Source organism: Apus apus, chromosome 8, assembly GCF_020740795.1.
Source record: "Apus apus isolate bApuApu2 chromosome 8, bApuApu2.pri.cur, whole genome shotgun sequence".
Classification (NCBI taxonomy): Eukaryota; Metazoa; Chordata; class Aves; order Apodiformes; family Apodidae; genus Apus; species Apus apus.
In genome coordinates this window covers 1,807,296-1,835,217 of record NC_067289.1, presented here as the reverse complement: position 1 = coordinate 1,835,217, position 27,922 = coordinate 1,807,296, and the positions used below count along the sequence as shown (strand labels likewise).

At 56.2% G+C, this 27,922-nt stretch overlaps 1 protein-coding gene and 1 long non-coding RNA gene across 3 annotated transcripts in view; both read right to left on the bottom strand.

Annotated features, from left to right (window-relative positions):
• Positions 1–4,462: 4,462 nt before the first annotated feature.
• LOC127387566 (uncharacterized) lies at positions 4,463–15,012 on the bottom strand. The gene is made up of 2 exons (XR_007890156.1): positions 14,625–15,012; positions 4,463–4,815 (listed from the first exon to the last, which is right to left on the bottom strand). It is a non-coding gene; the product is annotated as an uncharacterized LOC127387566 (long non-coding RNA).
• Positions 15,013–15,351: 339 nt separating this feature from the next.
• EPHB1 (EPH receptor B1) overlaps positions 15,352–27,922 on the bottom strand; it is an 80,942-nt gene continuing 68,371 nt past the window's right edge. Inside the window, exons 8-16 of one of the 2 annotated variants that reach the window (XM_051625913.1) lie at positions 27,552–27,660; positions 27,294–27,358; positions 23,386–23,511; positions 22,340–22,587; positions 21,076–21,291; positions 18,409–18,558; positions 17,674–17,867; positions 16,152–16,307; positions 15,352–15,819 (exon numbers count right to left, since the gene is read on the bottom strand). In XM_051625913.1, the coding sequence (XP_051481873.1) occupies positions 15,711–15,819; positions 16,152–16,307; positions 17,674–17,867; positions 18,409–18,558; positions 21,076–21,291; positions 22,340–22,587; positions 23,386–23,511; positions 27,294–27,358; positions 27,552–27,660 (1,373 nt within the window). In that variant the 3' untranslated portion in view covers positions 15,352–15,710. The remainder of the gene's footprint in view (positions 15,820–16,151; positions 16,308–17,673; positions 17,868–18,408; positions 18,559–21,075; positions 21,292–22,339; positions 22,588–23,385; positions 23,512–27,293; positions 27,359–27,551; positions 27,661–27,922) is intronic. The other variant, XM_051625914.1, reaches the window with a different exon arrangement.

The window sequence follows — 27,922 nt, the reverse complement described above, 5'->3', positions numbered from 1 at the left end:
TTCTGTCTCCTGGGGAGGAACGTGCTCTGCTAAGCCCAGCCTGGCTGCCCCTTTGATGGCTGGGTCCCTGGGAGGTGCCGAGGCAGGGAGATGTGTTTGCTGCACGAGCACCTGCTGCATCCCTGCCAGGGATGGCCTCCAGGCTCCTGGAAAAGTCACCCTGTCCCCGTGTGCCTCAGCATTCCTCCCCAGAGGGTGGATCCTCTCTTCTGCTGGCGGGCTCTGCAGGACACAGCCCACACTCGTGGAACACACAGCTCAGGAGAGCCAGGTTTTGATCTTGTCTGGGGCCTCTCAGGAGCCATTAGGAGCAAAACAAAGTTCAGGGCTGGTTTCTCTCTTGGACAGCTGTGCATTAGAGGGATGGAAACCACTTATTTTGAAAGGTGCCTCACCTGACAGCAGCTCAGGAACCGAAGTGGCAGAGGGAGAAGGAAAAAAGCTGGTAGTTGGTGTCTGAGGTGAGCCTGTGCTGGGCAGAACCCAGAACTAGATTGAATGCAGCACTTGGCTTGGAGAAAAGCAATTGCCAACACTGGTGCAGGTACCTTGGTCCCCAGCAAAGAGTCCCAAGTCCTGGGAGGTTCTCAGCCCATCTGCTGCCCGAGGCCACCTCCGTTTGAGAGACCTGGTGAGCAAAAGAAACACATAATGGCAAGAAAGAAGACAGATGAACAGAGAGCATCTACCAGGTAGGTTGAACATCACGGGCGCTCTCAGCTTCCCAGCCCATCTGATCCCAAGTGTTCCTACAGGATGCCCACCCCTGGCACACACTGCCCTGCACCTGGCTCGTCCTTCCCCAGCCCCTCAGTCCCACCTTGGCCTCCAGAGCCCACCTTGCCATGTGGCTGCAGAGGGGTCTACAGGAGCAGGTCAGCCTCAGGGGTGGCCCCCAGGCTTTGCAGGGCCAGCCCTCCAGGCTGGATGGTGCTGGTGACCCGACCAGAGAGCACTGGCACATCATAGCAGTGGCACCACATGGGAACAGAAACTGATTCCTGCCACAGTGTGAACTTAGTGCCCAGCAAGAAGGGACATGGTTGGTGACAGAGAAGGGAGCAGAGCCTGAGGTCTGCAGAGCCCAGCACAGATCCCTGCAGAGCCCATCCATCCATCCATCCATCCATCCATCCATCCATCCATCCATCCATCCAGCTGTGTCTTCCCTTAATTACATTAAAATAACACTCTTCCACCTCATCTTTTATTATTAGGAATGAACAGATGTAAAGCTTTTCCCCTCCAATTATGGTTCACCTGAGTAGATAATTAAAAGACAATCAAGGAGATACATTTTTAGGTGTAATTACTCCCACTTCTGCTGCTGCATCGGGGCTTCAAAAAAAAAAAATGTTTGCAAAACAACTCAAAACTTTTAGTTTGTCAGCACAATCATTGCCACTTGCCAGAGCCACCCATGCCCACAGGCTGCCTCTGCTCTGGTGGGAGCAGAGTCTCGTAGACAGCTTTGCTGGGACAGGGAGGGCAAGTGCTGGGGCCACAAAGTGTCCTGGGCAGCAGGACAGCCATGCATGGTGGGACACCAAGCCAGCGTGGCCACAGGATGGCCCAGAGCTCACCTGGATCCCAGGTTCAGTGGGTATGGCTGTGGAAAGGAGAGGGACATTTGTGTTCCATGAAGTGATGGGATGGAGGGGAGGATGCTCAGACTCTTTCCCTGAACAGGGGAACAAGGTCTCTTCTCCATCCATGGTGTTAGTGGGTGCACACACAGACAGGTCTCCTCCACGTGCTGCTGGGTGCATCTGCTGTTGTCTGGCTCACTGAATCACTGGATCATTTTGGTTGGAAAAGGTCTTTCAGATCATCCAGTCCAGCTGTTAACCCAGCACTGCCAAAGCCACCACTAACCCATGTCCCTGAAGGCTCAGTATAGAACCACAGCATGGGTTGGGTTGGAAGGGACCTGAGTAATCACAGAATCACAGAATCACAGAATCACAGAATCACAGAATCTCAGGGGTTGGAAGGGACCTCGAAAGATCATCCAGTCCAACCCCCTTGCCAGAGCAGGGTCACCCAGAGCACATCACACAGGAACGTGTCCAGGGGGGTTTGAATGTCTCCAGAGAAGACTCCACAGCCTCTCTGGGCAGCCTGGCCCAGGGCTCTGTCACTCTCACAGGAAAAAAAAATTTTCTGATATTCACCTTAAACCTCCTATGCTCCAATTTGCATCCACTACTCCTTGTCCTATCACTGGTCATCACTGAAAAAAGCTTAACTCCATCTTCTTGACACTCACCCTTTACGTATTTGTAAACATTGATGAGGTCACCCCTCAGTCTCCTTTTCTCCAAACTAAAGAGCCCCAGCTCCCTCAGCCTTTCCTCATCAGGGAGATGTTCCACTCCCTCCATCATCTTTGTAGCTCTGCCCTGGACTCTCTCAAGCAGTTCCCTGTCCTTCTTGAACTGAGGGGCCCAGAACTGGACACAATACTCCAGATGCGGCCTCACCAAGGCAGAATAGAGGGGGAGGAGAACCTCTCTTGACCTACTAACCACCCCCTTTCTAATACACCCCAGGATCCATTGGCCTTCTTGGCCACCAGGGCACATTGCTGGCTCATGGTCATCCTCCTGTCCACCAGGACCCCCAGGTCCCTTTCACCCACACTGCTCTCCAGCAGCTCAGCCCCCAACCTGTACTGGTGCATGACATTTTTCTTCCCCAAATGCAAAACTATGACAAACCCTCTCTGCATCCCAAATCCCAAAGGATGCAATAAATGTGAACATTCATCTAAATGCCCATCAAATTAAGTATCTGTGCAATTAAGGATGAACAAACAACTTCAGCTCTGACCTCCCTTGGCCACGTTTCCGTCTTGTGTGGCCAAAGACCTGCCAGGAGGCTGGATTTTATGGCTCTGAGGAGCTCTGGTTTCATTTGTCAGGATGGGCCTGGCAAAAAAAAACCCCAAGCCCAAACAAACAAACAACAAAAAAGGCAAACACCCCAAAATACCAGTTAGTGTGGGCTCATCCTGCTCCCCCTGTGAGCAACCCCCCCCTCTGCACGTGTGATCCCAGGGCAGCTGAGTCCTGTCTAAGGGGACCTGGAGCCACCACCATGAGCCCATTGAATGTACCTGCTCAAAAAACCCTACAATAAAAATCCCAGCTCTTCATGACCCTGGAGATATAGCAAGAACTCAAAGATCTCTTGATCACAGCGTGTGAAAGTCCCAGAGCAGAAATAGTGCTGACCTGAGAAGGACCATGGAGATGATGGGAGGGCTGGAGCAGCTCTGCTCTGGAGACAGGCTGGGAGAGTTGGGGTGTTCAGCCTGGAGAAGAGAAGGCTCCAGGGAGACCTGAGAGCACCTTCCAGTGCCTGAAGGGGCTCCAGGAAAGCTGGGGAGGGGCTTGGGACAAGGGCAGGGAGGGAGAGGACAAGGGGGATGGATGAAAACTGGGAGAGGGAGATTGAGGTGAGACATGAGGAGGGAATTCTGGAGTGTGAGGGTGGTGAGAGCCTGGCCCAGGTTGCCCAGGGAAGCTGTGGCTGCCCCATCCCTGGCAGTGTTGAAGGGCAGGTTGGATGGGGCTTGGAGCAGCCTGGGCTGGTGGGAGGTGTCCCTGCCCATGCAGGGGGCTGGATCTAAATGATCTTGAAGGTCCCTTCCAACCCAAACCTGTCTGGGATTCTATGTATTTCAGGGCAGCTGAGCTCAGGGATGTGATGACCCCACCAACAGTGGAGCCAGCAGACATCTCCCTACTTGAGATCCCCTCCAAAGCCCCAGGGCACAGAAAGCCCATACCCCCCCACCCTGGAAGCTGTCCCAGGAGCAGCTCACCTTTCTGACCCCCAAACACCTGGGTGGTGGGTGCATATTTCTGAATTTACTCTCCCATTTCAGCCCCCAGCGCTGCCTCGAGGCCGTTCCTCGTGGTCACCCGATGTTGCCCAGCTCAGCTGCCCCCCCAAGGCAGCACCACCTGGATGGGCTGCGTGGTCCCAGCTGGAGAACATGCCCCAGTGTAGCTGATACAACAAAGAAGAACCCAGTTTCCTGCAACCCCTTACAGAAATCCTGAAGGCAAGCAGGTTGGAGAGCAGCATCGACCTTTCCCTGGCCAGGCTCCAGCAAGGCTGGAGAATCCAGGGGCCACCAGCCTCCCCCAGCACCTCTTCCCCCAGCCATTCCACATCATGGACTGCCCAGAAGAAGAACACCCATGGCAAGAAAATGCCTTTTCCTGGCTTTTTTTTTGTTGTTTGCAGCAAGATCTTGGGTGATCTGATAGGGATCACCAAGAATCAAGTCACAGACCAGAGAGCCAAGTCTGATAGACACCAAGATCTGAGGGAAGTCAAGGAGTAGTGGAGCTCTGCCAGTTCCCCAAATGAATATTCATGGCAAATAGTCACTGAGATGAAGAGAAACCTGTGGCAGAAAAGCTGCCCCTGGGAAGGGGAAGGATCAGGCTTATTTTCATCCTTTTTATTGAGTGCAATTTTCTCTGTAGTACAATATTTTCTGAAAGTTACTGTTACAAACTCTGACAAGTTCAACACAATCAACAAATCGGGGGGAGAAGGGCCAAACAAAATAATAATAAAATAATAAAATAATAATTACAAGGGGGGGGAAATCTTTTACAGACACCTCACGGGTTATGTACAGGACAGGGCAGGGCTGGTGGCACCGGACACGCCGCGGCTGGAGGGGACGGGGCTCCCAGAGACCCCTGGAGCTTCACCCAGGGGGTGGTGGGGGGAGAAACTGGTGACAACCCCTCTCCAGTGACACTGTCCCACTGCAGTGCTGGATCCAACCACCTGCAAGGCAAGAGGGAGATGAGAAAGAGGTGAGAATCACAGAATCCCAGACTGGTTTGGGTTGGAAGGGAGCTTCAAGATCATTTAGATCCAGCCCCCTGCATGGGCAGGGACACCTCCCACCAGCCCAGGCTGCTCCAAGCCCCATCCAACCTGCCCTTCAACACTGCCAGGGATGGGGCAGCCACAGCTTCCCTGGGCAACCTGGGCCAGGCTCTCACCACCCTCACAGCAAAGAATTCCCTCCTCATGTCCAATCTAAATCTTCCCTCTCCCGGTTTTAATCCACCCGGGGCTCCTCTGGCCAGCGGGGACTGCACCCAGAGAAACCCCAAACCTTCCTCCAGCAGATACAGCCTCTCAAAAAAAAAAAAAACAAAACCCACCAGAAAACCAGAAAAAGCCTGGGTCCATGAATGAGCTGTCAGAAAAGCAATGATCTCACTGAAAACTCTCCCTTTGTCCTTGGGGGGGGAAAACCAAGGGATGGGAAAGAGGCATTTCTTTGTGAAGCTGCTTGGAGCCTTGATGCTGGAGCAGGGAGGGTGACTGTGTCCCCCCAGCAGTGAAGCTGCTTTTCCCCCCCCTCTCCCTCTGCCATATGAGCAGGAACAACCCCCCAGGCACCATGAAATGGCTTTTCCCAAAGGAACCAACCCTCTTGTTCTCCTCCCTGCTGGGGAGAGCTGGGAGGTCTCCAAACTCCAAGAGCAGCCTCAGCAGCAGCTCCATCTCACCCTGCCACCAAGAAGTGCCAGGCTGCAGCAAAATCTCATTAGTTAGCCCCTTTCAGAGAAGCAAAGATGCTTTTTAAGAAACAATTGCACCTTGGAAACCTGGAGGCACCAGATGAAACAACAAAGCCAGTGACCACTGAGTCCCTTTGCTCAGCCACGGGGAACTGGGGCTTGCTGCCCTAATTCTGGCCAGGCCCCTCTGTGCCTCTCCAAACACACTGATGCTTTTGAAAAACAACTCCAGCTGTGCCTGACATTTCACTACTATTAAAATTCATCATTCTGCTGAAGGAAAATAATATTTTAGATTCATTTCTTTTTTTCCTAGCAAGCCCGGGTAGTGCTGGAACTTTTATTCAGCCACAAAGTGTTTGGCAGGAAGAGGGACATGGGAGGAAGGGTAAGAGAAATGGAGATTATCTGGAAAAACAACTGGGGGTGAAAGCTATTGCTGGGGGTGAAAGCTATTGCACCAGGGTCCATTTTTGGGGCCGTGCTTGGAGATTTGGCCTCACAAGTTCCCACTCAGGTAAATGGGAGCAGAAGGGCTGCAGGGCTGGGAAAGAGCCACAGCAGAACCACACCTGATGTTTCACAGGAGGCAGCAGAGCCTGGTGATGCTGCACAGGCTGCTGAGTGGGCTGCTGGAAATCAGGGTGGCTGCACCCAAGCCAGGGGGGGTGATGGTGATGGTGACTGGCTGTGGATGTGGCCACATCAAAGCTGGAGCTGAGTGAAGGCTCCGGGCTCTGGCCCCAGGCACCGCTCCCAGCTCTGCCACCGCCTTCCCTGTGGCCTTTCCCACCTCCTCTAGCTGCCCAACCTGCCTGGCAGCAGCAGGGAAGACTTTGTGGGTCTTTATTCCCCTTGGGAGGCTGCACCTTCCGCGGGGTGGTGGCTGCTGGCTCAGCTCAGCTCCCCCACAGCAGCTGCAGCCATTCCCTTCACCCTGCCAAAAATGATCCAGGGGCAGCTACGGATGGTTTGGGCTGATCCCAAAGGATCCACCCCGAAGAATCCACCCCAAAGGACCTGAGGGACATGGAGCTCCTGGAGAGAGGCCAGAGGAGGCCACAGAGATGATCAGAGGCTGGAGCAGCTCTGCTCTGGAGACAGGCTGGGAGAGTTGGGGTGTTCAGCCTGGAGAAGAGAAGGCTCCAGGGAGACCTGAGAGCACCTTCCAGTGCCTGAAGGGGCTCCAGGAAAGCTGGGGAGGGGCTTGGGACAAGGGCAGGGAGGGAGAGGACAAGGGGGGATGGATGAAAACTGGAAGAGGGAGATTGAGGTGAGACATGAGGAGGGAATTCTGGAGTGTGAGGGTGGGGAGAGCCTGGCCCAGGTTGCCCAGGGAAGCTGTGGCTGCCCCATCCCTGGCAGTGTTGAAGGGCAGGTTGGATGGGGCTTGGAGCAGCCTGGGCTGCTGGGAGGTGTCCCTGCCCGTGCAGGGCATTGGATCTGGCATGGCCTGGGTACACAGCCATGGGACCACTCCTGTCCCACACCCTCCTCCCCATTCCTTTGTGGCAGCCCCTGCCAGGCAGAGGGCTTGGATCTCAGCCTGTGTGTGCTGGTGGGACACAAAGAGCAAGAAAAAGGTCACACCTGCAAGACAGGAAGGCATCCCAGCAGAGAGGGTCTCCCACCCAGGGCATCCCAGCAGGGAGGGTCTCCCAACCAGGGCATCCCAGCAGGAAAGGGGCTCCCAGCACCTGGGGTGTGGGCAATCAGACTGACCCCAGGGCCATGGGGATGGTAGCCCAGGTAGAATCCTAAATTCTGGAAGCAACCAGAAGATGGGACACCACCTTGCCCCCAGCTGTGATTCCTGAGCAGTGCCATGCAAAGGGGAGCAGCAGTGGGAATGGGAAGGAACAGGGGCACCCACAGAGTCACTCCCCAGCTCCAGGAGCACCCCAAAGCCATGGCTGAATCACTGACAGTTGCCACAAACCCTCCCTGGACACTGGCCCAGCTGCTACCCCTGACCAGCTTTCTAGTCTAGCCAGCTTTTCAGTGAAGAGACACCAGTGACCCCCCTGGGACACAGGGCAGGACCCTCCCCACGCCCCATCCCCAGCCAGGGCTGGCACAGGGTGCTGCCACCCAGCCACTAAACCCAGCCAAAACCTAGAAGCCCAAGTCCCTGACCCCCAGCAGCCTCTTCCTGTGGGCACCTCCCCAGGATATTTTGGCTGGGGAACCCAAAAAGTGTTCAGCCAGCACCTGGGGGGGGGGGTGTTTGGCAGTCACAAGCCCCTGGAAGCCCCTGTGAGGCTCCAGTCCACGCTTCCAAAGCAACTTCCAAACCCTGCTCCTTGGCCAACCTCAGCACGGTGTGCACCTCCCACCACCAGCCCACTCTGCACTAATTACCACTGGTAATTGCCCTGCTGGTGACCATCATCTCCCTGCCCTCTCTCCCCCACCTCCAGGGTTCAGCTGCCTGAAGATAAAGGTGGAGAGAGGAGCAGGTTCATCCCCACCACACTCTCAGCTCCTGGGCCACGTGCAGGGATGGGACAGCAGGGCAGGGAAAGCCACGGCCTGAGCAGTGGATGGAGAAAGCTGCTGAGCCTGGTTTGCTTGGGGACACAGAGGGAAGTTCACTCCCATGAATATTTTTTAAGGGGATGGGCATGAATCCCCCTCACGCTGCCCCCCAATTAGCTCAGCCTTCAGCAGGGATTTGCCTGATCCACTGGCACAGCCGCCCCAAAAGGGCACCTCTCTTTTGGGAAAGAGTGGGGCTCAAGCTAAGCCACTTACAAATTCAGATGGCTGCTTTGTTCAGCTTAACCCCCTTCCAGGGTTCCCCTCCAGAGAAGACCTCCACAAGATCCCACCCGCGCCAGCAGCGGGGCCACCACGGCCCTGGTCACCTCACCAGGCAAGGCAGCTGGTGGCTCCTCCACTTGCTGTCCATGCATGAGGGACTGCCTGGAGCAGCCATGTCCCTGCCACAGCCCAGCCATGCAGAGGGGGTGGACAGGAAGGGCCTTCCTGGGGTTTTTAGATGCCAGTGGCCAGAGGAAAGAGAGCAGAAGCAGCGGAGATGCTCAGACAGATGGGGAGTGTGGCCAGTAGGTCAAAGGAGGTTCTCCTCCCCCTCTGCTCTGCCCCAGTGAGGCTGCATCTGGAATGCTGTGTCCAATTCTGGGCTCCCCAGTTCCCCAGAGCTCTCCCAGTTCCCCAGGAACTACTGGAGAGAGTCCAGCCCAGGGCACTGAGATGCTGAAGGGGCTGGAGCATCTGCCTGTGAGGAAAGGCTGGGAGAGCTGGGGCTGCTCAGCTGGAGAAAAGGAGGCTGAGGGGGGATCTGATCAGTGCTGAGCAATATCTCCAGGGGGTGTCAGGAGGATGGGCCAGACTCTGCTCAGGGGTGTCCAGGGACAGGACAAGGGGCAATGGGCACAAACTGGAGCTCAGGAGGGTCAAGTTCAAGATGAGGAAAAGCTTCTTGCCTGTGAGGGTGACAGAGCCCTGGGACAGGCTGCCCAGGGAGGCTGTGGAGTCTCCATCCCTGCAGACATTCCAACCCCTGGGACACTGTCCCCAGATTGCCAGCAGCTCTGATAACCCAGAAAGGCCCAGGTGACCACAGGCAGCAGATGCACTCCCCTCCCCAGCACCCATCTGCTTCTCTTGACACAAACCAAGAGACCAGACTTAATGCCATGGATGCTCACAGTCCCCAGAGACATGTGCCTGGTTCCCATCTCACATCTTCCACCATGTGCAGCAGAGGAGGTTCTCTCCTGACCAGAGCTGCTGTGTCTGCTCCCCTTTCTAGGCCAGGCCCAGGGATGGAAACACAGACCATCAGGGTCCAAGGACAGAGGGACAACCTCCCCTGAGATGTGGCTGTAGATCCAAAACCCGTTCCCCCCTCATCCTGTCACTCCATGCCCTTATCAAAAGGAAGTGTCCAGCTCTACTGCTGAGACCTCTGCAAACCAACCCCAAAACAACCCTCCAAACCCACCACCCTGGAGCAGCATCCTCCACCCTGGGCCATCAGGAAGGTGCCATCCCTCTGCAGAGGCGCAGAAGAGGAGATCCTTGAGCCCCTGGAGCAGAGAGGGAGGAGAAGGGAAGGGGCTGGGGGAAGGACAGGTCTGCTTTCTCCCAGGAAAGGAGCTCTGCACACACCAAGGCCACCAGGCTCAGAACTCATGGCCTGAGCTCACTCTTAAAACCCAGCTGCCTGCAGTTCTCCTCGCGTGCCCCGCTCTGACTTGCAGCAACACTTACAATTAAATATATTGCAGTGCTTTCCAAGAGCTGCTCATCTGAAGGTCATTAAATGGTACAAAAACACATTCCCTTTTTGGGTTGTTGTTGTTGTTGTTGTTGTTTTCCTAGACAGAAGCCCATAATAATGCCATTAATTCAGGCTCCTCTTCCACCTCCCTGGGGTTGCGAGTGGCCGAGTTCACCTTGGCTCGAAGCAGCACGACTCGTTTTAATGAGTGTTGCTGAGGCAGGTGCTGCCTCCTCCCTGGGGCTGGACAAAAGGCACAGGAAAGCTGGGGGAAAACCACGCAGCTGAATTGTTCTCTGGGGAGAGCAGCTGAGGGGTGGTGGCTCTGGAGGACCCAGGGGGGAAGGGGACAACACGTCGGTCCAGACGCGACCGTCGCGCCCGTCGAACCTCATGCCAAGACCAAGGTCAGAGCAGGGGGTTGGTGGCAAAAAAAAGCCCCTTTTTTTTATTCTGTGAAATGCTACATGCAAAAAAAGACCAAGCGAACACAGACACACCAAAAAAAAAACCCCTCCAACCCTAAAAAAGACGGAAAAGGGCTGAGGTTTCTGCTGTTGCCATGGAAATGTGAAGAAGGAGCTGACAATGTGCTCCCCTGGCAGGGGGAGCCGAGCACAAGGTGGTCTCACTCAAAGGCTACCAGGGTGAGTGGGCACATCCATGTGGCACTGCTTGGGATGCAGCTGGAGGAGCAAGGTGCCACGGCCAAGCATCAGCTCTGCTGGTAGCCAGGATCTGGCCAGGTGGGCTCCACCTCGAGGGACACCTCCCAGCACCAGCAGCTGGCAGAGGAAGCCACCAGGACCCTGCGTGGGGGATGAACCCCAGCCCAGAGAGAAGGTCTATGGAGTTGGTTCACGTCCATCAGAGATGCCTTTTTCTTCCTCTTCTTTCCGTGCAAACCAAAACTTTGGGGGTAAAAAAATAAGCCCCACTGGGATCAAAGAAAGGAACTCCAACACCAAGCACAACATTCATCGGAAGGTGTGCAACGAGGGCTTTTGTTTGTAGAACATCCTTAGTGGTTTCATGTTTCTTCTTTCTTTTCACTGGTTCTTTCCCCACATTTGGCAGAGGCCCTGTGAGCTGGCAAAGTGTCCAACAGACCCAACCCTGTGTCCCTCCTTGGTCCACAAACACACAGCAGGAGCTGTGGGGCAGAGCCTCTGGGGACAGGTCCCACTGCTGCCTGCAGCTCCTGCTCCATCTCCCAGCTCTCCAAGCTGGGGCATTCCAACTGCTTCTCCATGCCATCACTGATGGAGACTTCTTAAATGACCTGGACAGGGCAGTCACACAGCTACAGCCAAGCACCCAGAGTCTTCTCTTGATGCAGGCAAGTGACCATTGGTAGCAAGTCTTAGGAGGCACCTCTTTGATGTCGCCCTGCACCTTCCACCCTGGCAAGAGCCTCCTCCTTGGCTTCTTGTGAAGGAAAAGAAGAGCCAATTCACAGACACACAACTCTGCTGCCATGGCCAGGCAGGGACACTTCCAGACAGGAAGTGGTTCAGTGGTTTGGAAAACTGCTTCTCTTGAAAATGAGCTCTAAAGGATCAAAAGGGCCCAGCAGAAGTTCTGAATGTTTTGTTGTTCTTTTCAATAAAAAGCAAAACTCAGACCTATTTTGCACTTCCCCTCCCCCCCACACCTTGTTTTCCATGAGCAGATCAGAAAACTGGCAGCTTTTGGTGAAATCTTCCATGTTGGATGAAGAGCCTGGTACTGAAAGGCAGGAGAGCAGGTGGCCCATGGCAGCCCTCCTTCAGGTACCATCTTGAGAGCCACCCCCTTGGCCAAAGGGACTGGTTTGCAGCACTGTCAGTCTCCCTGCTCAGCCCTGAGGACCATCAATCTGCTGCCAGGCTCTCATCAGACCCTGGAGGACTCAAATCTGCTGCTGCTGACCCAGCATGACGTGGAGATGCGACCCTTGTGGTGAGGGCTGTTAGAAGAGGTGGGTTACGGGAATCACCTGCCACCACAGGAGCCCAGGAGAGGACAGATGCTGGCCAGCTGGGGACAAGCAGCAGGGTGAGAAGCCCAACAGCCCTGGCATCACCAACAGACACTGCTGTGGCCATGTGTCACCTCTTGAGGGGACTTCCCACCCTGACCTCCTGCTGGTCTCCCTATGGTTGAGCTTAGGATGGTGCACAAAGCTTCTCTGGGCTGAGACTGGTCTGGAAGGCACCAGCTCTGGGGTTGCTGCTGCAGCCCTCGACTCCCAGCGCAGCTTTCTCTTGCTTGCCTTCTGGCCAGAAAGAAAAGCAGGTGAGCACTGGGCTGGGTTTACCACGGGCAGGGTGAAACGAGGGTCTAGAAGGCATCTTCTGAAGGCATCCTGCAAGTTTTCAGAGGTCAGAACGGTCTCCTGCTCCCCATGCTGCGGTAACACCACACTGCTCTCAGCCAAGAGCCTCCCCCTGCATCGGTGTGGTCCTGGTGCCCAGATGTGCTCCCTTCACACACTGGAGACCACAGCCCAAGGTTCTCCTTGGCCAGAAACCTGCCTGCAGCACTTTGTCTGTGGGTGCTTGGCAGCACGGGCAAGGAGGAGGCAACGGGTGTCACCGGCCCAGGAAACCAAACCAAGACAAAAAGCAGGACTCAGCATCTCCAAAACCATCCCAGCACTGGGACACCTTTATCCACTTGTGGGTGCTCACCCTCCTGGGCTGGACGGGCAGGACCAAATGCTTTATATTAAAGCATGTGACATTAAACCTTGATATTAAAGGGTTCATATCAGCACAAGGGCCGTGGTGCCATCGCATCGTCCCACCGGGCGCGGAGCTGCCACGTGGGGCTGCAGGAGCAGCTGCTGGCACGGCTGGGCCAGCCAGAACGGTGGAATTCTGCTCCTCAGCCTGTGTCCCTGCCATCCCTCTCTTGAAATGCCTTTTGTTTCCTTCTAATAAAAGACAAATCATCCAAAAAAAACCCAACCCCACAAAGGATCCTTCGCCGCCGGTGAACATCAAGGGGAGGCGGCGCGTCAGCACGCACAGCGCCCGCCCCAGCTGCATCTGGAGGGACAACACCCCGGGATACAGATGTGGGCTGCGAGGATCCCAGGAGGAATTAGAGCCCATCTTATCAGCCAGGCCGAGGAGCAGTCCCTGCTCTTTGTAAACAAGGGGTGGTTTTCTCCGCCTCTTTCTCTGGGGGGAGTTCAGGGATTTGGAACACGGTCATTGCTGCGTCTCGTTAGCTGCTGTTCTTCAGCAGAGCGGTGGGTCATCTTCCTCAGGTGATGAAGGAAGTAAAACGGGAGGTGTAAAGAGGTCCAGAGTCCTTCATCTGCTGGTGGTGCCAGCTGCTGTCCTCCCGACCCCAGCATGTGCACCCCACAGGACACATGGACAACCCTCAGCCAGAGAGAGCCCAACAGACCCAGCACAGGGACAACACTGACACCCAGGCCACGTGGCCAAGTGCTGACAGCAGGCAGAGCTAGGGCCCCTGGCAGCAGCAAACTAACCTGGTGAGGCATCTCCACGGCATGGATGGAGGTGGGACAATCACAGCATGGTGGGGGTTGGAAGGGACCTCTGGAGATCATCTAGTCCAACCCCCTGCTAGAGCAGGGTCACCCAGAGCACACTGCACGGGACGGTGCAGGTGGACGTGGAGCAGCCCCACAGTATGGGACATCCCCAGAGCAAGGGTGGACAAGGGGAAAACACACAGCACAGGTGGGACACGAAGCTTCCTCATAGCACTGATGGACTCAGGGCATCCTCACAGCACTGGTGGACAACAGGCATCCTCATGGCACAGCTGGATGTGGGGCAGCCCAACAGCAGGGATGGACATGTGAAGAGCAGGGAGGGTTTCTTGTGCACCTAGGAGCCACCATGCCACCAAATCTGGCTGAGGACCAGTAGTCCTGGCATCCAGCCCAGCATCCTGCCCAGCAGCTCTCCCAGCCCCAGGGGTGCTGCTCAGCACAGTGCCAGCAGGAGTACAGGGACGGATCATTACAGCTTCATTACACTGCAAGAAGGACCTTGAGGTGCTGGAGCAGGTCCAGAGGAGACAATGAGGCTGGTGAAGGGACTAGAGGGAAAGTCTTATAGGGAGAGGCTGAGGGAGCTGGGGTTTTTTAGCCTGGAGGAGACTCAGGGGGGACCTTCTCACTCTCTACAACCACCTGAAGGGAGGTTGTGGTCAGGTGGAGTTGGGCTCTTCTAGTGACAGGACAAGAGGGCCTGGCCTGAAGCTGCTCCAGGGGAGGTTTAGGTTGGGTATCAGGAAGCACTTCCTCATGGAAAGGGTGATCAGACATTGGAATGGGCTGCCCAGGGAAGTGTGGAGGCACCATCCCTGGAGGTGCTCAAGGAAAGGCTGGAAGTGGCACTTGGTGCCGTGGTCTGGAGATGTGGGGGTGTCAGGTCACAGGTTTGACCTGATGATCTCAGAGGTCTTTTCCAGCCTTGGTGATTCTGGGATTCTGTGAGCTCACACAACCCACCAAGCAAAAGCCTTATTAAGAGGTGATTCATCTCCCAAACTCCCAGCAGGACCCACAGAGGGAAGTTACCTTGCCCAGCTGTACAACCTCGTGTGTAAACACCGACACGCGCCCGGTTAGTTTAACTAGATCAGTTTGCAACGGAGCCAAGAGTGGAAGGGAAGAAAATCAAATCAACTTCAACACAGGGAAAACATCCACTGGGACAGGCCTTAAAGGAGCAGCCAAAAAAAGAGAGAGCTTACTGAAGGAAAAAGAAATACCAGTAAAATTGGCTTCATTCTGGCTCAAACCAGGACACACAGAGCAGGACGGACAGAGAGGCACCTACCTCTGAACCACGAAACCAAAGTCCGTCAATCACTATCAAAATCCTTAGGTCCACAAGATGGGGGATAAAAAAAAAGTCCTCCGTAGCCATCTTCTGTGCGTGGCCAAGGCTCAGGAGGTCCCAGCAGTCTGTTTCCCACAGCACCTCCTCCTCCTCCTCCAGTCACCAACCCCACAGCAGCTCCTCCGGTCCCGTCCCATCCCGTTCCTGCTGGCAGGACGAGCAGCGAGTCCAGGGTAGGTTGACAACACACACACACACACACACAGGAACATCTCCCTCCTTTTTTCCAGGATGGATTTGTTTGTTTGTTTGTTTGTTTTAAATCCCTTTCTTTTTTTTTTCTTTTTTGCAAAAAAAAAAAAAAAAAAAAAAAAAAGAAAAAGAGGAAAAAAAAAAAAAAAACCCCAACCAAAAACCCAAGGTTTTCTATTGAAGGTACATCTCTTCTTCAATATGAAGACATTAAGTGGATTGAGTCGGATCCCCCATGCAGTGGTCAGAGAAGTCCTTTGGTAGTTGTGGCCCCCAGCAGGACAGCAGGGAGCTGTGGAGACATCTGAGGACACTTCCACCCGGTCCACGAGCCAAGAGGGTAGCGGGGGGAGCAGGAGTGAGGCAGGGAGGGTGGGCAAAAGAAGACAAGAAAAGGAAGGTGGTTCCTCCAGCCGGGACACTCCATCTCGTGCCTCTCCCTCCCCCAACAGCCCCCTCCGCCTCCTCCTCAGTTTTGACCACTGCTCACTGGTGGTGGGATTGGAGTCTGGTCTCTAGGGTTTGGGTTTGCTTCCCCAACGCACATTGGTTTGTCTTCATTGATTTTTTTTTTTTTTTTGTGGTTTTGTTTTAAATATATGATTTGTACATATTTATAGGTATTTATAGGCCGTTCCCCGTGGCATCGGTAAGTGTGCTTCTGTTGGTGAGGAACGGAGGTCACCAGCTGACACGAGTCCCAGGAACACCCTTTGCCTGCAGTGACAGTCCCCAGGCAGGGGTGGCACCTCTCCAAACGCTGCCCTGTGGTGCCCCTCAGTTCCTCCCCTCCCACCTCTGCCCTCCCTGTCCCCCATCAAACAAGGGACGTCACGCCATCGAGCTCGGAGACTGGCTCATCTGGACTCGCATGGACTGGACGCTGTTCAGGATCTTCTTCTGGTGCCCAGCCAAAGTCACCCCTATTCTCAGGAGGTCTCTGGAAGACAGACAGACAGACAGACAGAGAGGGATCAACGGCCAGATGAGGGTTGGTGGATGTGTTTTGCTGTGAGGTGAGGGATGTAAGTGCAGCTGGTCCACGCCTTTCAGCAGAAGCATGGCCAGAGAGCCCAGGCACACCGTGACCCCCACCTGAGGATAAGGTGGGACCTCTGATGGTGAACGTGGCCACCTCCAGACCGAGGGTCCTTCTGCTGCCCTCTCTGATGGACCCTCCCACCCTCCCCTTGCAGGTGCCCTGAACTGACCTTCCCACCTCCCCAAGCCCACCCCCCTCCCCAGGCAGCCCCGGCACGGCACCCAACTCACTCGGACGTCATCTGGGCGACCAGCTGCAGGGAGGTGAAGCCAGCAGTCAGGAAGCTGTCCCGGTACTGGCTCATCTTCACGGCGCTCAGCCAGTCGTCCACTGAGGTAAAGGCAGTGAAGTCGGGGATGGAGCGGTCGAGGAGGGGCTGAGAAGGCCTGAAACAGGACACGCCGCTGGGGACAGCCCACAGCTGGGGCTCAGACATGCTCCCCACCCACCCTCCTGTGCTCCCCCTGGCACTGCCCTGGCTCCTGGCGCGTGCCTGGGATGAGGAAGGCACATCCCATGGGAACAGGGCTCTGCCGAGCAGCGCTGCGTGACCCCGCACGTTGCTGTGGGAGCCACCAGGACAGAGGCACCAGCAGAGCAGACGCGGTGCCCGTGCAGGGTCACATGCCACAAAGACTCAACAGGGAGGAATTACTGCTGCTGCTCAACAGCACACGACATGTTCTCTGTCTCAGGGGAAGGCAGGACCCAGGCAGGACCCCCCCGGGCTTGGCAAGTGATCGATGAATCCCTGCCCCTCCCACTGGCAGCATGAGACACTCAGGGAGCCTTTCCCTGTGGATCATAGAATGGTTTGGGTTGGAAGGGACCTTAAAGACCGTCCAGATCCAGATTGGACCTTCTCACTCTGTTCAACTACCCGAAGGGAGGCTGTAGTCAAGTGGGGGCTGGGCTCTTTTGCCAGGCAACCAGTGGCAGGACGAGAGGACATGGCCTGAAGCTGCCCCAGGGAAGGTGTAGGTTGGATATTAGGAAGCACCTCCTCATGGAGAGGGTGATCAGACATTGCAATGGAAGTGCTGAAGGGCAGGTTGGATGGGGCTTGGAGCAACCTGGGCTGGTGGGAGGTGTCCCTGCCCATGGAGGGGGTTGGATCTAGATGATCTTTAAGGTCCCTTCCAACCCAAACCATTCTCTGATTCTTCTCCCTGCCCCTGGGAATCCTCTGCAGGGCTTGGCTGGGGACACCCCACCCACCCTGGGATTTGCTTCATCAGGCATCTTCAGAGTAAACGATTTTGCAACTGAGCCATGCAAACGAGCCAGATGAGTTGTAAACACTTTCTGCTCTTGTGGGCCCCTGGTTTCTCCCCGTGATGGTTGGTTTGGTTCTGGTGTGGTTTTGGTAGAGGTGAAGGGGCCCCCAGGGGTGGCTCCTGTAAGAATCTGCCAAAAAGCTCCTCCAGCTCCAAAAAAATGCAGCCACACCTCTGGCCAAGTCCGAACCATCAGAGCCAATATTCTACTCCATCTCCCCCACACCCCAAAGACAATCCAAAATTTCTCCAGCCCCGTGGCTGCACTTTGAGGAAGGCAGGAAGGCTGGGAAAGACCTTTAAGATCATCAGGTCCAGCCTATGACCTGACACCACCACATCTCCAACCCATGGCACCCAGTGCCACCTCCAGCCTTGCCCTGAACACCTCCAGGGATGGTGCCCCCACAGCTTCCCTCAGCAACCCGTTCCGCCGCCAACGGGAGCGCGTCCCCCTCGCGCCGGGACCACTCACACAGCGGTGATGGTGGCCACAGTTTTGAGGCTGGCCGGGTTGCGGATCATCTTGTCGAGGGTGTTGACGATCTCGGTGAAGCGCGGGCGGGTGTTGCGGTCCTTCTGCCAGCAGTCCAGCATCAGCTGGTGCAGGGCAGCAGGACAGTCCATGGGCGGTGGGAGCCGGTAATCCTGCTCGATGGCGTTGATGACCTGCCGGGCAGCGGGGCGGGGGACGACAAAGCAGCACGTGAGGATGAGGGTGGCACAGGGAGAAGCAGAGCTCTGGTGGGAGGGGACACTCTGGCCCAGCTGCCCGTGCAGGGGAGGCAGCTGCCAGCCCATCTGATCAGCAGCCAAAGGAGAAGGAGGAGACACTCCCAGCTCCAAGGGAGCTGGGGCTCTCCAAGGTTAATCTCCACTCTGAAGCTCCGCCGGCTGCAGCTCCTCCCGACAGAGCTGCCACTCATTATCCCGGCGGCACACTTCGCAGTACAACAGTCCAACTGCCAAAGCTCTTTCCCTCTGAACATTTTCAAAGGCCCTGCAGCTTGTTCAAGTCCAATTACCAGCCCACTGCCTTTTCTTCCTCCTTTCCCTCCTCGCATCCTCCCGCTCACCAACCTGTCTCATCTCCAGACCTGAGCACTGCCACGGCTCCGAGGAGCAGGGAGAGCCACCTGGGCAGGGCTTTCTCCTGGGAATGAACCTCCCCCACCCCCTCCAAGCTGTGTAGATGACCCCCAGTGCTTACATCTTGGTTGGACATGTCCCAGTAGGGCCTCTCCCCAAAGGACATCACCTCCCACATGACGATGCCGTAGCTCCAGACGTCGCTGGCCGAGGTGAACTTGCGGTAGGCGATGGCCTCCGGTGCCGTCCACCGGACAGGGATTTTCCCTCCCTGAGGAGAAAGGGAGAGCAGCTGAGGAATGTCTCCTGTGGCAGGGGAGCCTGGACACCCACCAGCCAGGGTTGGAGTCATCCCACACACCCCTGGCCACTGGTACCTAGGGACTCCACTGAGGAGCGGGGAGGGGGAGCCCAAAACCATGAATTTATCTTGTGCAAACAGGCTTAGTTAAACCAAATAAAAGGGCTCATCCAAGGGTTTAATCCACCACCCAGGTGCCACCCACCAATGTCACCTCTCCACATGGGCTGCCACGCAGGACCTGGCACATCAGTGGCCAGCCCTCATGTCCTGTCCCAGGGAGAGATGAGGTGACAAAGGGCTACGCAGGACAGTGCCAGTGCTGGTCTCAGGTAAGGAGCCACAGGTATCCCTGCCCCTTGGCCTTCAGTGGAAACAAGCTCTACTCTAAGAGCAGCCTCCATGGCACCATCTGGGCTCCCACAGCTGCTGGAAGGTCCTTCCAGCCCCACTGTTGGGAAGCAAAAAGCAAAATACAAGCCCCAGAGGAGATTTGGCAGAAAGCCCCGCATCGCTCCCACCGGGCTCAGCATCTCAAGCCACCCCACCAAGCAGGTCCCAGCAGGACAGGAAGGGCTGGAGGCTGTGCCAGGGGGGCAGGGATGCTACAGAGAGGCAGCAGGTACCTCTCCCTGGGCAAGCAGGGGTAAAACAGCAGGAAAAAAAACCCAAAAGGAGGCAAGGGGTGAAGGACAACCTCAGCCCCGCGCCGTGCTTGCTGCGGGCAGAACCGCGCCGTAAATCGTTCAGCGCGATTGTTTTCCGCAGCCTTTCTGATGAAGAGTCAGCTGCTCTTGAAGGATTAACGGCCAAAAATTTCATCTGAGCAACTACAAGTGGAGAAATTAACTGCTAAGGTTGTTTTTCCTGCCTTTTCCCCAGAGCTGAAAACCTGCTGTGGGAGGCAGAGTGATGTAATGGCAGGCACAGCATCACTTCCCAGCTGCCGGGGAGATCTATTATGGCCTAAATTAAATAAAACCACAGATGAGATAATCTCTTTAAACTCTGAAGGTGGGGAAAGGGGCCTTCATGCCTTATCCCCACAGCTAAAGCTGGGGTCTTTGAGTGAAAATGAAATGATGGATGGCTGTCTGTTCAAAGTGGGGCCTGCAGAAAGGGGTGGGCAGGGAGAGAGGCAGGTCCCAGCAAGGGGGAAACATCCCAGGGACAGGGGAGGAGAGCGAGGGGCTGCAGCCCAGCCAGGAGGTTTAGCCAGCCTTAAAGGCACAGAATCATGGAGTGGTTTGGGTTGGAAGGGACGTTTGAGACCACCTAGTTCAAACCCCCCCTGCATGGGCAGGGACACCTCCCACCAGCCCAGGCTGCTCCAAGCCCCATCCAACCTGCCCTTCAACACTGCCACGGATGGGGCAGCCACAGCTTCCCTGGGCAACCTGGGCCAGGGTCTCACCACCCTCACACTCCAGAATTTCCTCCTCATGTCTCACCCAAATCTCCCCTCTCCCAGTTTTAATCCAGGTACCCAGGATGCTGGTGATGAGCTGCCCACTGGTGGGACCTGGGATGCTGGTGGTGAACTGTCCACTGGGTCACAGAATCATAGAATCACAGAATCCCAGACTGGTTTGAGTTGGAAGGAACCCTCAAGATGATCTAGATCCAACCCCTTGCATGGGCAGGGACACCTCCCACCAGCCCAGGCTGCTCCAAGCCCCATCCAACCTGCCCTTCAACACTGCCAGGGATGGGGCAGCCACAACATGGACCCAACGTCCATGGGTTCCCTGTTCTGGTGGCTGGAGCCAGCCCCAGTGCCTGGGCACAGCTTGACAGCCCAAGAAAGTGCTTCTGTGTGAGGTGCAGTCTTGTGGTCACACCCAACACACACTCTTTGAATTGAGCAGATCAACAGGGTGCTCACCCCTTCTCCTCCTGGGGGTCCCTCAGGGCAGCAAGGGGACAGTGGGGCTGCCATTACCTACCAACAAGTTAATTAGGGACATGGAGGGTGGCTGGGTAACAGCAGAGCTCCTGCTGGGCTTGTCTTTAATTGATGCTTGGAACAAGTCTCCAGCAGAAAATGGCAGACCAGAGCTGGAGTGCTGGGGGAAAGGGAGTTAAAATGCCATGGCTGTGTCTTCAGGAGATGCTGTGATCCCCCTGTCTCCCCTTCCCAGTCTCTCAAGGGACTCCTCTATGCCCCATTCCTTCACGGAGAAGAGGGAAGAGGCTTCTCTGGCAACTGCTGAGGGCAGAAAAGTGTTTGGGGAAGCAGGAAGGCAGAAAGTTCATAAAAGGGGGGGAAGAGAAAGGAGAGAGAAGAGGATGATGGGTGGGAACCAGAGCTAGGGTCTCCACGTCACAAGCTTATGTGGTGGAAACCCTTCTGAGATGCTCCCACCTGCTGCAGACAGAAGCTCTGGGGGGTACATCCACCACCCTTCTCCCAGGTCTGGATGGCAGTGGGTGCAGGACAAGCATGGGGGCTGCCCAGCAAGACCAACATGAGTGAGATGTACCTACCAAGGAGCTGGTGTAGGTGGGGTCAGACGTGTCATCCTGCAAGTAGCGTGAGAGGCCAAAGTCTGAGACCTTGCAGACCAGGTTGCTGTTGACCAGGATGTTCCTGGCAGCCAGATCTCGGTGCACGTAGTTCATCTCTGCCAGGTACTTCATCCCGGCAGCGATTCCGCGCAGCATTCCCACCAGCTGGATCACCGTGAACTGCCCGTCGTTCTGCTGCCGTGGGGAACAGCGGGGGGGGTTGTGTGTGAAGGTGCAGACCCCTCTGTGGGACCAGAGCTGCTCATCCAGCCTCCAGAGGACCCTGCACCTCCCCAGAGGACACAGCCCACCCGCCCTGCCCTGCCTGGCGAAAGCAGAGGAACCCCAGCACCACCACAGCCAGGGGGTTCTGGGGGGGTGGAACACGCTGCAACCACCTCCCCAGGGAACAGCCTGGGATCTACAGGATGAGAAGCCCTGCTCCCAGATCCCATGGTTGACCAACAGCCCACCTGGTCTGGGAACAGCCTGGGATCTACAGGATGAGAAGCCCTGCTCCCAGATCCCATGGTTGACCAACAGCCCACCTGGTCTGGGAACAGCCTGGGATCTACAGGATGAGAAGCCCTGCTCCCAGATCCCTTGGTTGACCAACAGCCCACCTGGTCTGGGAACAGCCTGGGATCTACAGGATGAGATGCCCTGCTCCCAGATCCCATGGTTGACCAACAGCCCACCTGGTCTGGGAACAGCCTGGGATCTACAGGATGAGAAGCCCTGCTCCCAGATCCCATGGTTGACCAACAGCCCACCTGGTCTGGGAACAGCCTGGGATCTACAGGATGAGAAGCCCTGCTCCCAGATCCCGTGGCTGACCAACAGCCCACCTGGTCTGGGAACAGCCTGGGATCTACAGGATGAGAAGCCCTGCTCCCAGATCCCGTGGTTGACCAACAGCCCACCTCCCCAGGGAACAGCCTGGGATCTACAGGATGAGAAGCCCTGCTCCCAGATCCCATGGTTGACCAACAGCCCACCTGGTCTGGGAACAGCCTGGGATCTACAGGATGAGAAGCCCTGCTCCCAGATCCCGTGGCTGACCAACAGCCCATCTGGTCTGGGAACAGCCTGGGATCTACAGGATGAGAAGCCCTGCTCCCAGATCCCGTGGCTGACCAACAGCCCACCTGGTCTGGGAACAGCCTGGGATCTACAGGATGAGAAGCCCTGCTCCCAGATCCCTTGGTTGACCAACAGCCCACCTGGTCCCACCTGGCCTTACCCGCAGGAAGGAGTCCAGGGCCCCGTTCTCCATGAACTCAGTGATGATCATGACTGGTCGACTCTTGGTGACCACCCCTTCCAGCCGAATGATGTTGGGGTGGTCAAACTGCCCCATGATGCTGGCCTCGCTCAGGAAATCCCGGCGCTGCTTCTCCGAGTAACCAGCCTTCAGAGTTTTGATGGCCACGTAGATCTCCCGCTTGCCGGGCAGCTTCAGGCGGCCTTTGTAAACTTCTCCAAACTCCCCTGCAAGTGGAAGAGCATCTGCTACCACCTCCACCTCCCCACCACACATGGCAAAGAGCAGGAGCACCTTGAGCTGCTTGGTCTCCAGACCAACCGACTGAGAAACACCAGCCAGCCAGCACTTCAGTGATGCTTCTCCTCTATAAACCCACTCACCTGACCCGTTTAAAAAGGGACAATGTCTGCTGCTGAGGACACCCTCGGGCTTGCCAGCTTCTCCAAGAAGCCCCACAGCCACAGAAGCAGAGCCTGGGGCTGCTCTTGCAAACCCCTGCCAGAAGGAACTGCACAGACTCATAGAATCCTAGAATGCCAGGCTGGAAGGGACCTCAAGGATCACCTGGTCCAACCTTCCCAGGTAATAATATAGCTGAAATGAGATGGCCCAGCACCCTGTCAAGTCTTAAGTCTTAAAACTGGCCAATGGAGGGGAATCCACCACCTCCATTGGGAGATAAATCCAATGCCTGACTGTTCTCATGGGGAAAAAAAAGAAAGCTCTGGCTTTTTCTTGTCATCTCATGGAAAAGCCAACTAGCCAATCCCAAGAAGCCCCATGGTCACTCAGCAAACACGTTCACGGAGCCTTTCCAACCTCAGAGGAACTTTGAGAGCAGAAACCAACCCCATGCCCTCCTTAACCCATCACCAATCCAGGAAAGCCTGATGCATCGAGGCTCCCCTGAGCCTGTTTCCCAGTGAAGAACCATGGGTGCACCCCCAGAAAATGGCTCCAAGGGTTATGTGGCCAGGCATGAATGGCTGAGAGGGCGGGGAGGGAGGGATGGTGAGACCCACCTGCTCCAATGACCTCTTCAATCTTCACAAAGGACACATCGATCTCCTTGGCGAACTCTCGCACTGCTTCATTGGGGTCCTCGTAAGTGAAGGGGTCGATGTAGATCTTCATCCCTGGAGACCCTTCTTGCAGGAAAGATGGGCCCAACGGCAAAAGGGAGAGAAACCAAGAGCAGTTGTGCCGTGGCCAAGAGCTGGAGACCCATGTCCTCACGCCCTCTATCACTCTGCTCATCTGTGCCACCTCCACAGACCTGTGTCATGATCTTTGGTCCCACCACTCCTGCCGACGTCCCTGAGTCCCCTCCTCTCCCTCTCTGCCCTTCCTCATCCTCCCCACTGCCACGGGGAGCAGTTCCAGACCTGAACAACAACGAGCTGCTTTTATGGTGAGGCCTTCTCCTGGCTCCACACCTTGGTGGAGAACTCTTTTATTTACCCAAAAAGGCCTCTGGTAGCTTTGTGGCTGCTACTAAATGGAGCGAGTGTGACAATTATCACCAACAGCCTGTATGGAGCCAAAACACAGGACCTGGCCAGCCCTGGTGACAAGTGTCAGTCCCCTGCATGGGGACAACGTGTGGCAGCAGGACTGGCCACGCTGCAGGGAGATGCAGAAAGATTTTCAGATGGGGGGGAAAAAGCAACACAGGTCCCCACATTCCCCAGATGGGATTTGCAGGTGTCATGTTTGAGTGCCCTGGGGCTGGCAGAGCTGCCGGGGACAAAGTGTGGCCACGGCCACCCCCAGGGCTTGGCAGGACACCAGCGTCACCCTGAGGTCCCTATAGGGCACCCAGAAAAGGCTGTGGTCCCCCTGTGGGGGTTCAGGCCCCCCTCGTGCCATTTCTCACCCAAAAAGAGGAGCAGGGATGGTGTAGAAGCCCCTCAAGGTCGTCTCTGGAGGAGACAGGAGGGACAGGGCTGCCTGGTCCTCCTCCTCAGGGTCCCTCACCCTTATAGTGATAAACAGTGTTCCGTTGCACTGTGAAGGACCCCACTGAGGGCCACAATCCCTTCATGCTGCTGCTTCCCAGGGCCTTTCCAGAGCTGAGGCACAAACACCTGGACCACAGCATCATCAGCTCTGCACTGGGAAACCAAATCAGCTCCTGGCCACTTTGCAAGTTTACCAGCAGGTAACTGGGGAGGGGGCAGGCAAGGCTGGAGCAGGGCACTGCTGGTGCAGAACAGCCACCAAGGTGGTGCAAGTGCCTGCAGGACCCCCCAGCATTCCAGGAGGGATCAGGCAGGAGCATCATCATCCCCAAAAGGGGCATTTGGGGCAAAGCTCTGCACCTTGGAGCGGGCGGGGAAGGCTGTGATGAAGCCATCTGTGCATCTCCCAGTTCATAAATCCCTTTACAGCTCTGTCTCATCCACTTTAACTGCCCCATAAATTTTTTTACAAGAGCAGCTGATGCTCCAGCCAGGATTACAAAGGGATTTACAGGATCGTAACCGAGACTGACTCACTGATCCAAACACTGAAGGAATAAAGACGGCAATCATGCCCAAGTTCCTGCCCACTGTTGACACCGCCTGCTCTTCAAACACTCTCTGAAGTGCCCTGGGATCTGCCTGTGGGCTCAGGAAACCCCAGGTTCAGCTCTCCACCAATCCCCAGCCCACCCAAAGGTGTGGGATTGGGACACCTAACCCCGTTACTCATCTCCCCAGACCTCAGCCCCCGGCTGCTCACAGCCATGACGGTCAAACACGGGCAAATGCCCGCAGGATCGGGCAAGTGGTGCTGAGCCTGCCTGGGAGAGCTGCCTGCCCTCAACACCACCTCAGGAGGAACAGGATTAAGCCACTGATCACTACTGCAGCCCAGGGCAATTTTTCCCATCAGTCTTGGAAAGCTGAAGCACCCTGCAACCCTGACCCCAGCATTCGATCCCTTCCGACGGCGTTTCTCCTTGGAAATAAACATCGTCATGAAAGAGGAAAACCCCAGCCTGCCCAACGGCTGCCACTGCTCTCTGAGAGCTCCTGGTGAAGCAGTGGCAGAGACAAAGCATGAGAAGGGACAACCTGAGAAGCCCCAGCTCACCCCAACCCCCCCCGGGGCAGCCCCTACCAGCGGCCGGTGGTCCCGGGGAGCTGCGCCGGGGCGGCTGGAATTGCTGAACACAGGGATGATTTGTTCCAGCAGATGTGCTTGTTACTCCATTAGTTGCTCACCACAAATTCCCCACCTGTTTTGCTCCAGCATCAGAGCACCTGGAGGGCTTGCTGACCTTGAAAGGGTTTTCCTGCACATCCAGGAACCCCCCAGAACCCACCCCCGACTCTCACATCGCCCAGCTTTGAAAACCAACCACAGACACAATTTCAGTGCTCTCCTACCCTGGGGTCTGGGTGCTGGGGTGAGCCCGGGGTGCATGTGGGGTGGGGAATGTCTCAAAACTGAGGGGAAATGGGAAGAAGAAGTCACAGAATCCCAAAATGGCAGGGGTTGGAAGGGACCTCTGGAGATGATCCAGTCCAACCCCCCTGCCAGAGCAGGATCCCATAGAGCAGATCCCACAGGAACACATCCAGGGGGTTGGAATGTTTCCAGGGGTGGAGACTCCACAAACCCCCTGGGCAGCTTGTTCAGCTTGAACCTCCCATGCTCCAGCTTGTGGTAGCCCACCTGCAGCTCAACAAAGGTTTAGCCATCAGGCATTAAACACATCTTCCCAGGCCACTCATGGTGCAGACAGGCAAAGAGCAGAGGGAGGCACAGCACAGGTCTGTCGGATATAAGCATGACCTGGTGATGTTTGAAAAACAATTTATCCTGTGCTGGGAGGTTTATGGCCCCTCACAGCCCCACCATCATGTTGGGAGGATCTGGGATGAAGCTGAGAAGGTCAAAAGAGATCCTGCCGTGTTACCAGCTTGGTTGGGCTCTCCTGGCTGCCTCCAAGCCCTTTCCTTCCCACTCATCCCTCCTGTTTTCTCTGCCAGGCTGATGGCTCCATCTCCATCCCTCCCTCCTTCCTTGTCTGGTGCCCATCCCCACATCCTGCCACCATCACTTTTCCCCAGGCAGATGCCCAGGATGCAGGGACAGCTTCTTCCTGCAAGGCAGCAAAAAGTACCCGGGAGGCATCTCTGGGAGAGAGTAAATGGGATCTACATCCCATGGGGACAGGGCATGGAGCCTGTGGGCACCAGGGGGCAACTCCTCACCCCCTGGAGCTGCTGCTTTCTGCTTTATTATAAGTCCCAGTGATCATGATGGCCTCTGGCTGCTTTACCAGGAGCTGGAGGAGCACCTGAGCCCACCTTATACACAACAGGTGCCTCACGTTTATTCTGGTCCACAGCTGCACCAACCACAAAGGTGTCTGAGGAAAAGGCCCACCAAGCTCAGTCCCCCCTAGGTGTTTGCCAAGGGGGTCAGCAGCCCAAAACCCAATGAACCTTCCAAGTCACTGGCCACACATTCTTCCTGGAGTTGAGCAACCATCAGCCACAGGGCCAGGATAGTGCTGGCCACCAGCCCCCAAGCCCCAGCCATGCTCGGAAATTGAGTCCCTTTAGGGGTGAAGAGCAGCTCAGCACCAACCTTGGCCTGGGCAGAGCCTGTGGCAGGAGATCAGGAGCTCATCCCTGCTCCACCCCCTGCCTCTCACCTTCTCTTCCTCCTCTGGGAGCCTTCCCAGCATGCCCTCCCTTTGCCTTGTCCCCCTCCATCTCCCCTTCTCCCTACATCCCCCCCAAATCCTTCCCTAGCCTCCTAATCCCCCTTGTTGCTCTTCCTCTCCCACCCACAAGGCTGTACCACAGCAAACCCCCCCCAGATGGCAGCTGTGGACACCTCCACTCCCTCTCCATGTCACCGTGGGGCTCTCACCCTACACTGGGTGCACTGGAAGGGGGAAGCAGGGCAGGTGTGGTTTCCCTGGACTCACCTCTCCCAGTGCTGTAGTGCTGCAGCTTGTCACTGTACACGGCCTCCTTGCTGTAGGCACGCTTCCTGGAAGAAGGGGGGACAAAACACTGGCCTTGAGGGACACGTGGCTGGTGACAGCCCTGACCTGCTCCCCTGCCAGCAGCCCCCAGGGAGCAGCGACAGCTCAGCGCCCTCTCCAGCCACTGAGTTTGCCCGTCCTCCCCCTTCCACCCCAAATCCAGCCCCCTCCCATTTCCCCCCCCCACAGGGGACCCACCTGCTGCAAACGATGGAAATGGCCACCAGTGAGACGATGAAGACCACCCCAGCTGCTGCAGACCCTGCGATCAAAGGCAGCTGCTCTCTCAGCTCCGACTTGTAGTCATCTGCCAGAGAAGAGGGACAGGGTCAGTGCTCCCTTGCGTGCTCAGGGAGCAAGGGCAGCCTCCTGGCAATGGGCTCAAGACCTTCTTCTCTGACTCCATGGGTGCTGCTCCCATGGGAGGGCAGTGGGACAAGGGGGACTCTGGCAGGAGAGTTGTTCAGGGCACATGAGATGAGCTGATGCTGCGTTGCCCAAGGATTGATTGTCACACTTGACTCACATCTGGTTTGGGTTAACAATATGGAAGAAAAGGTCCTAAGAAT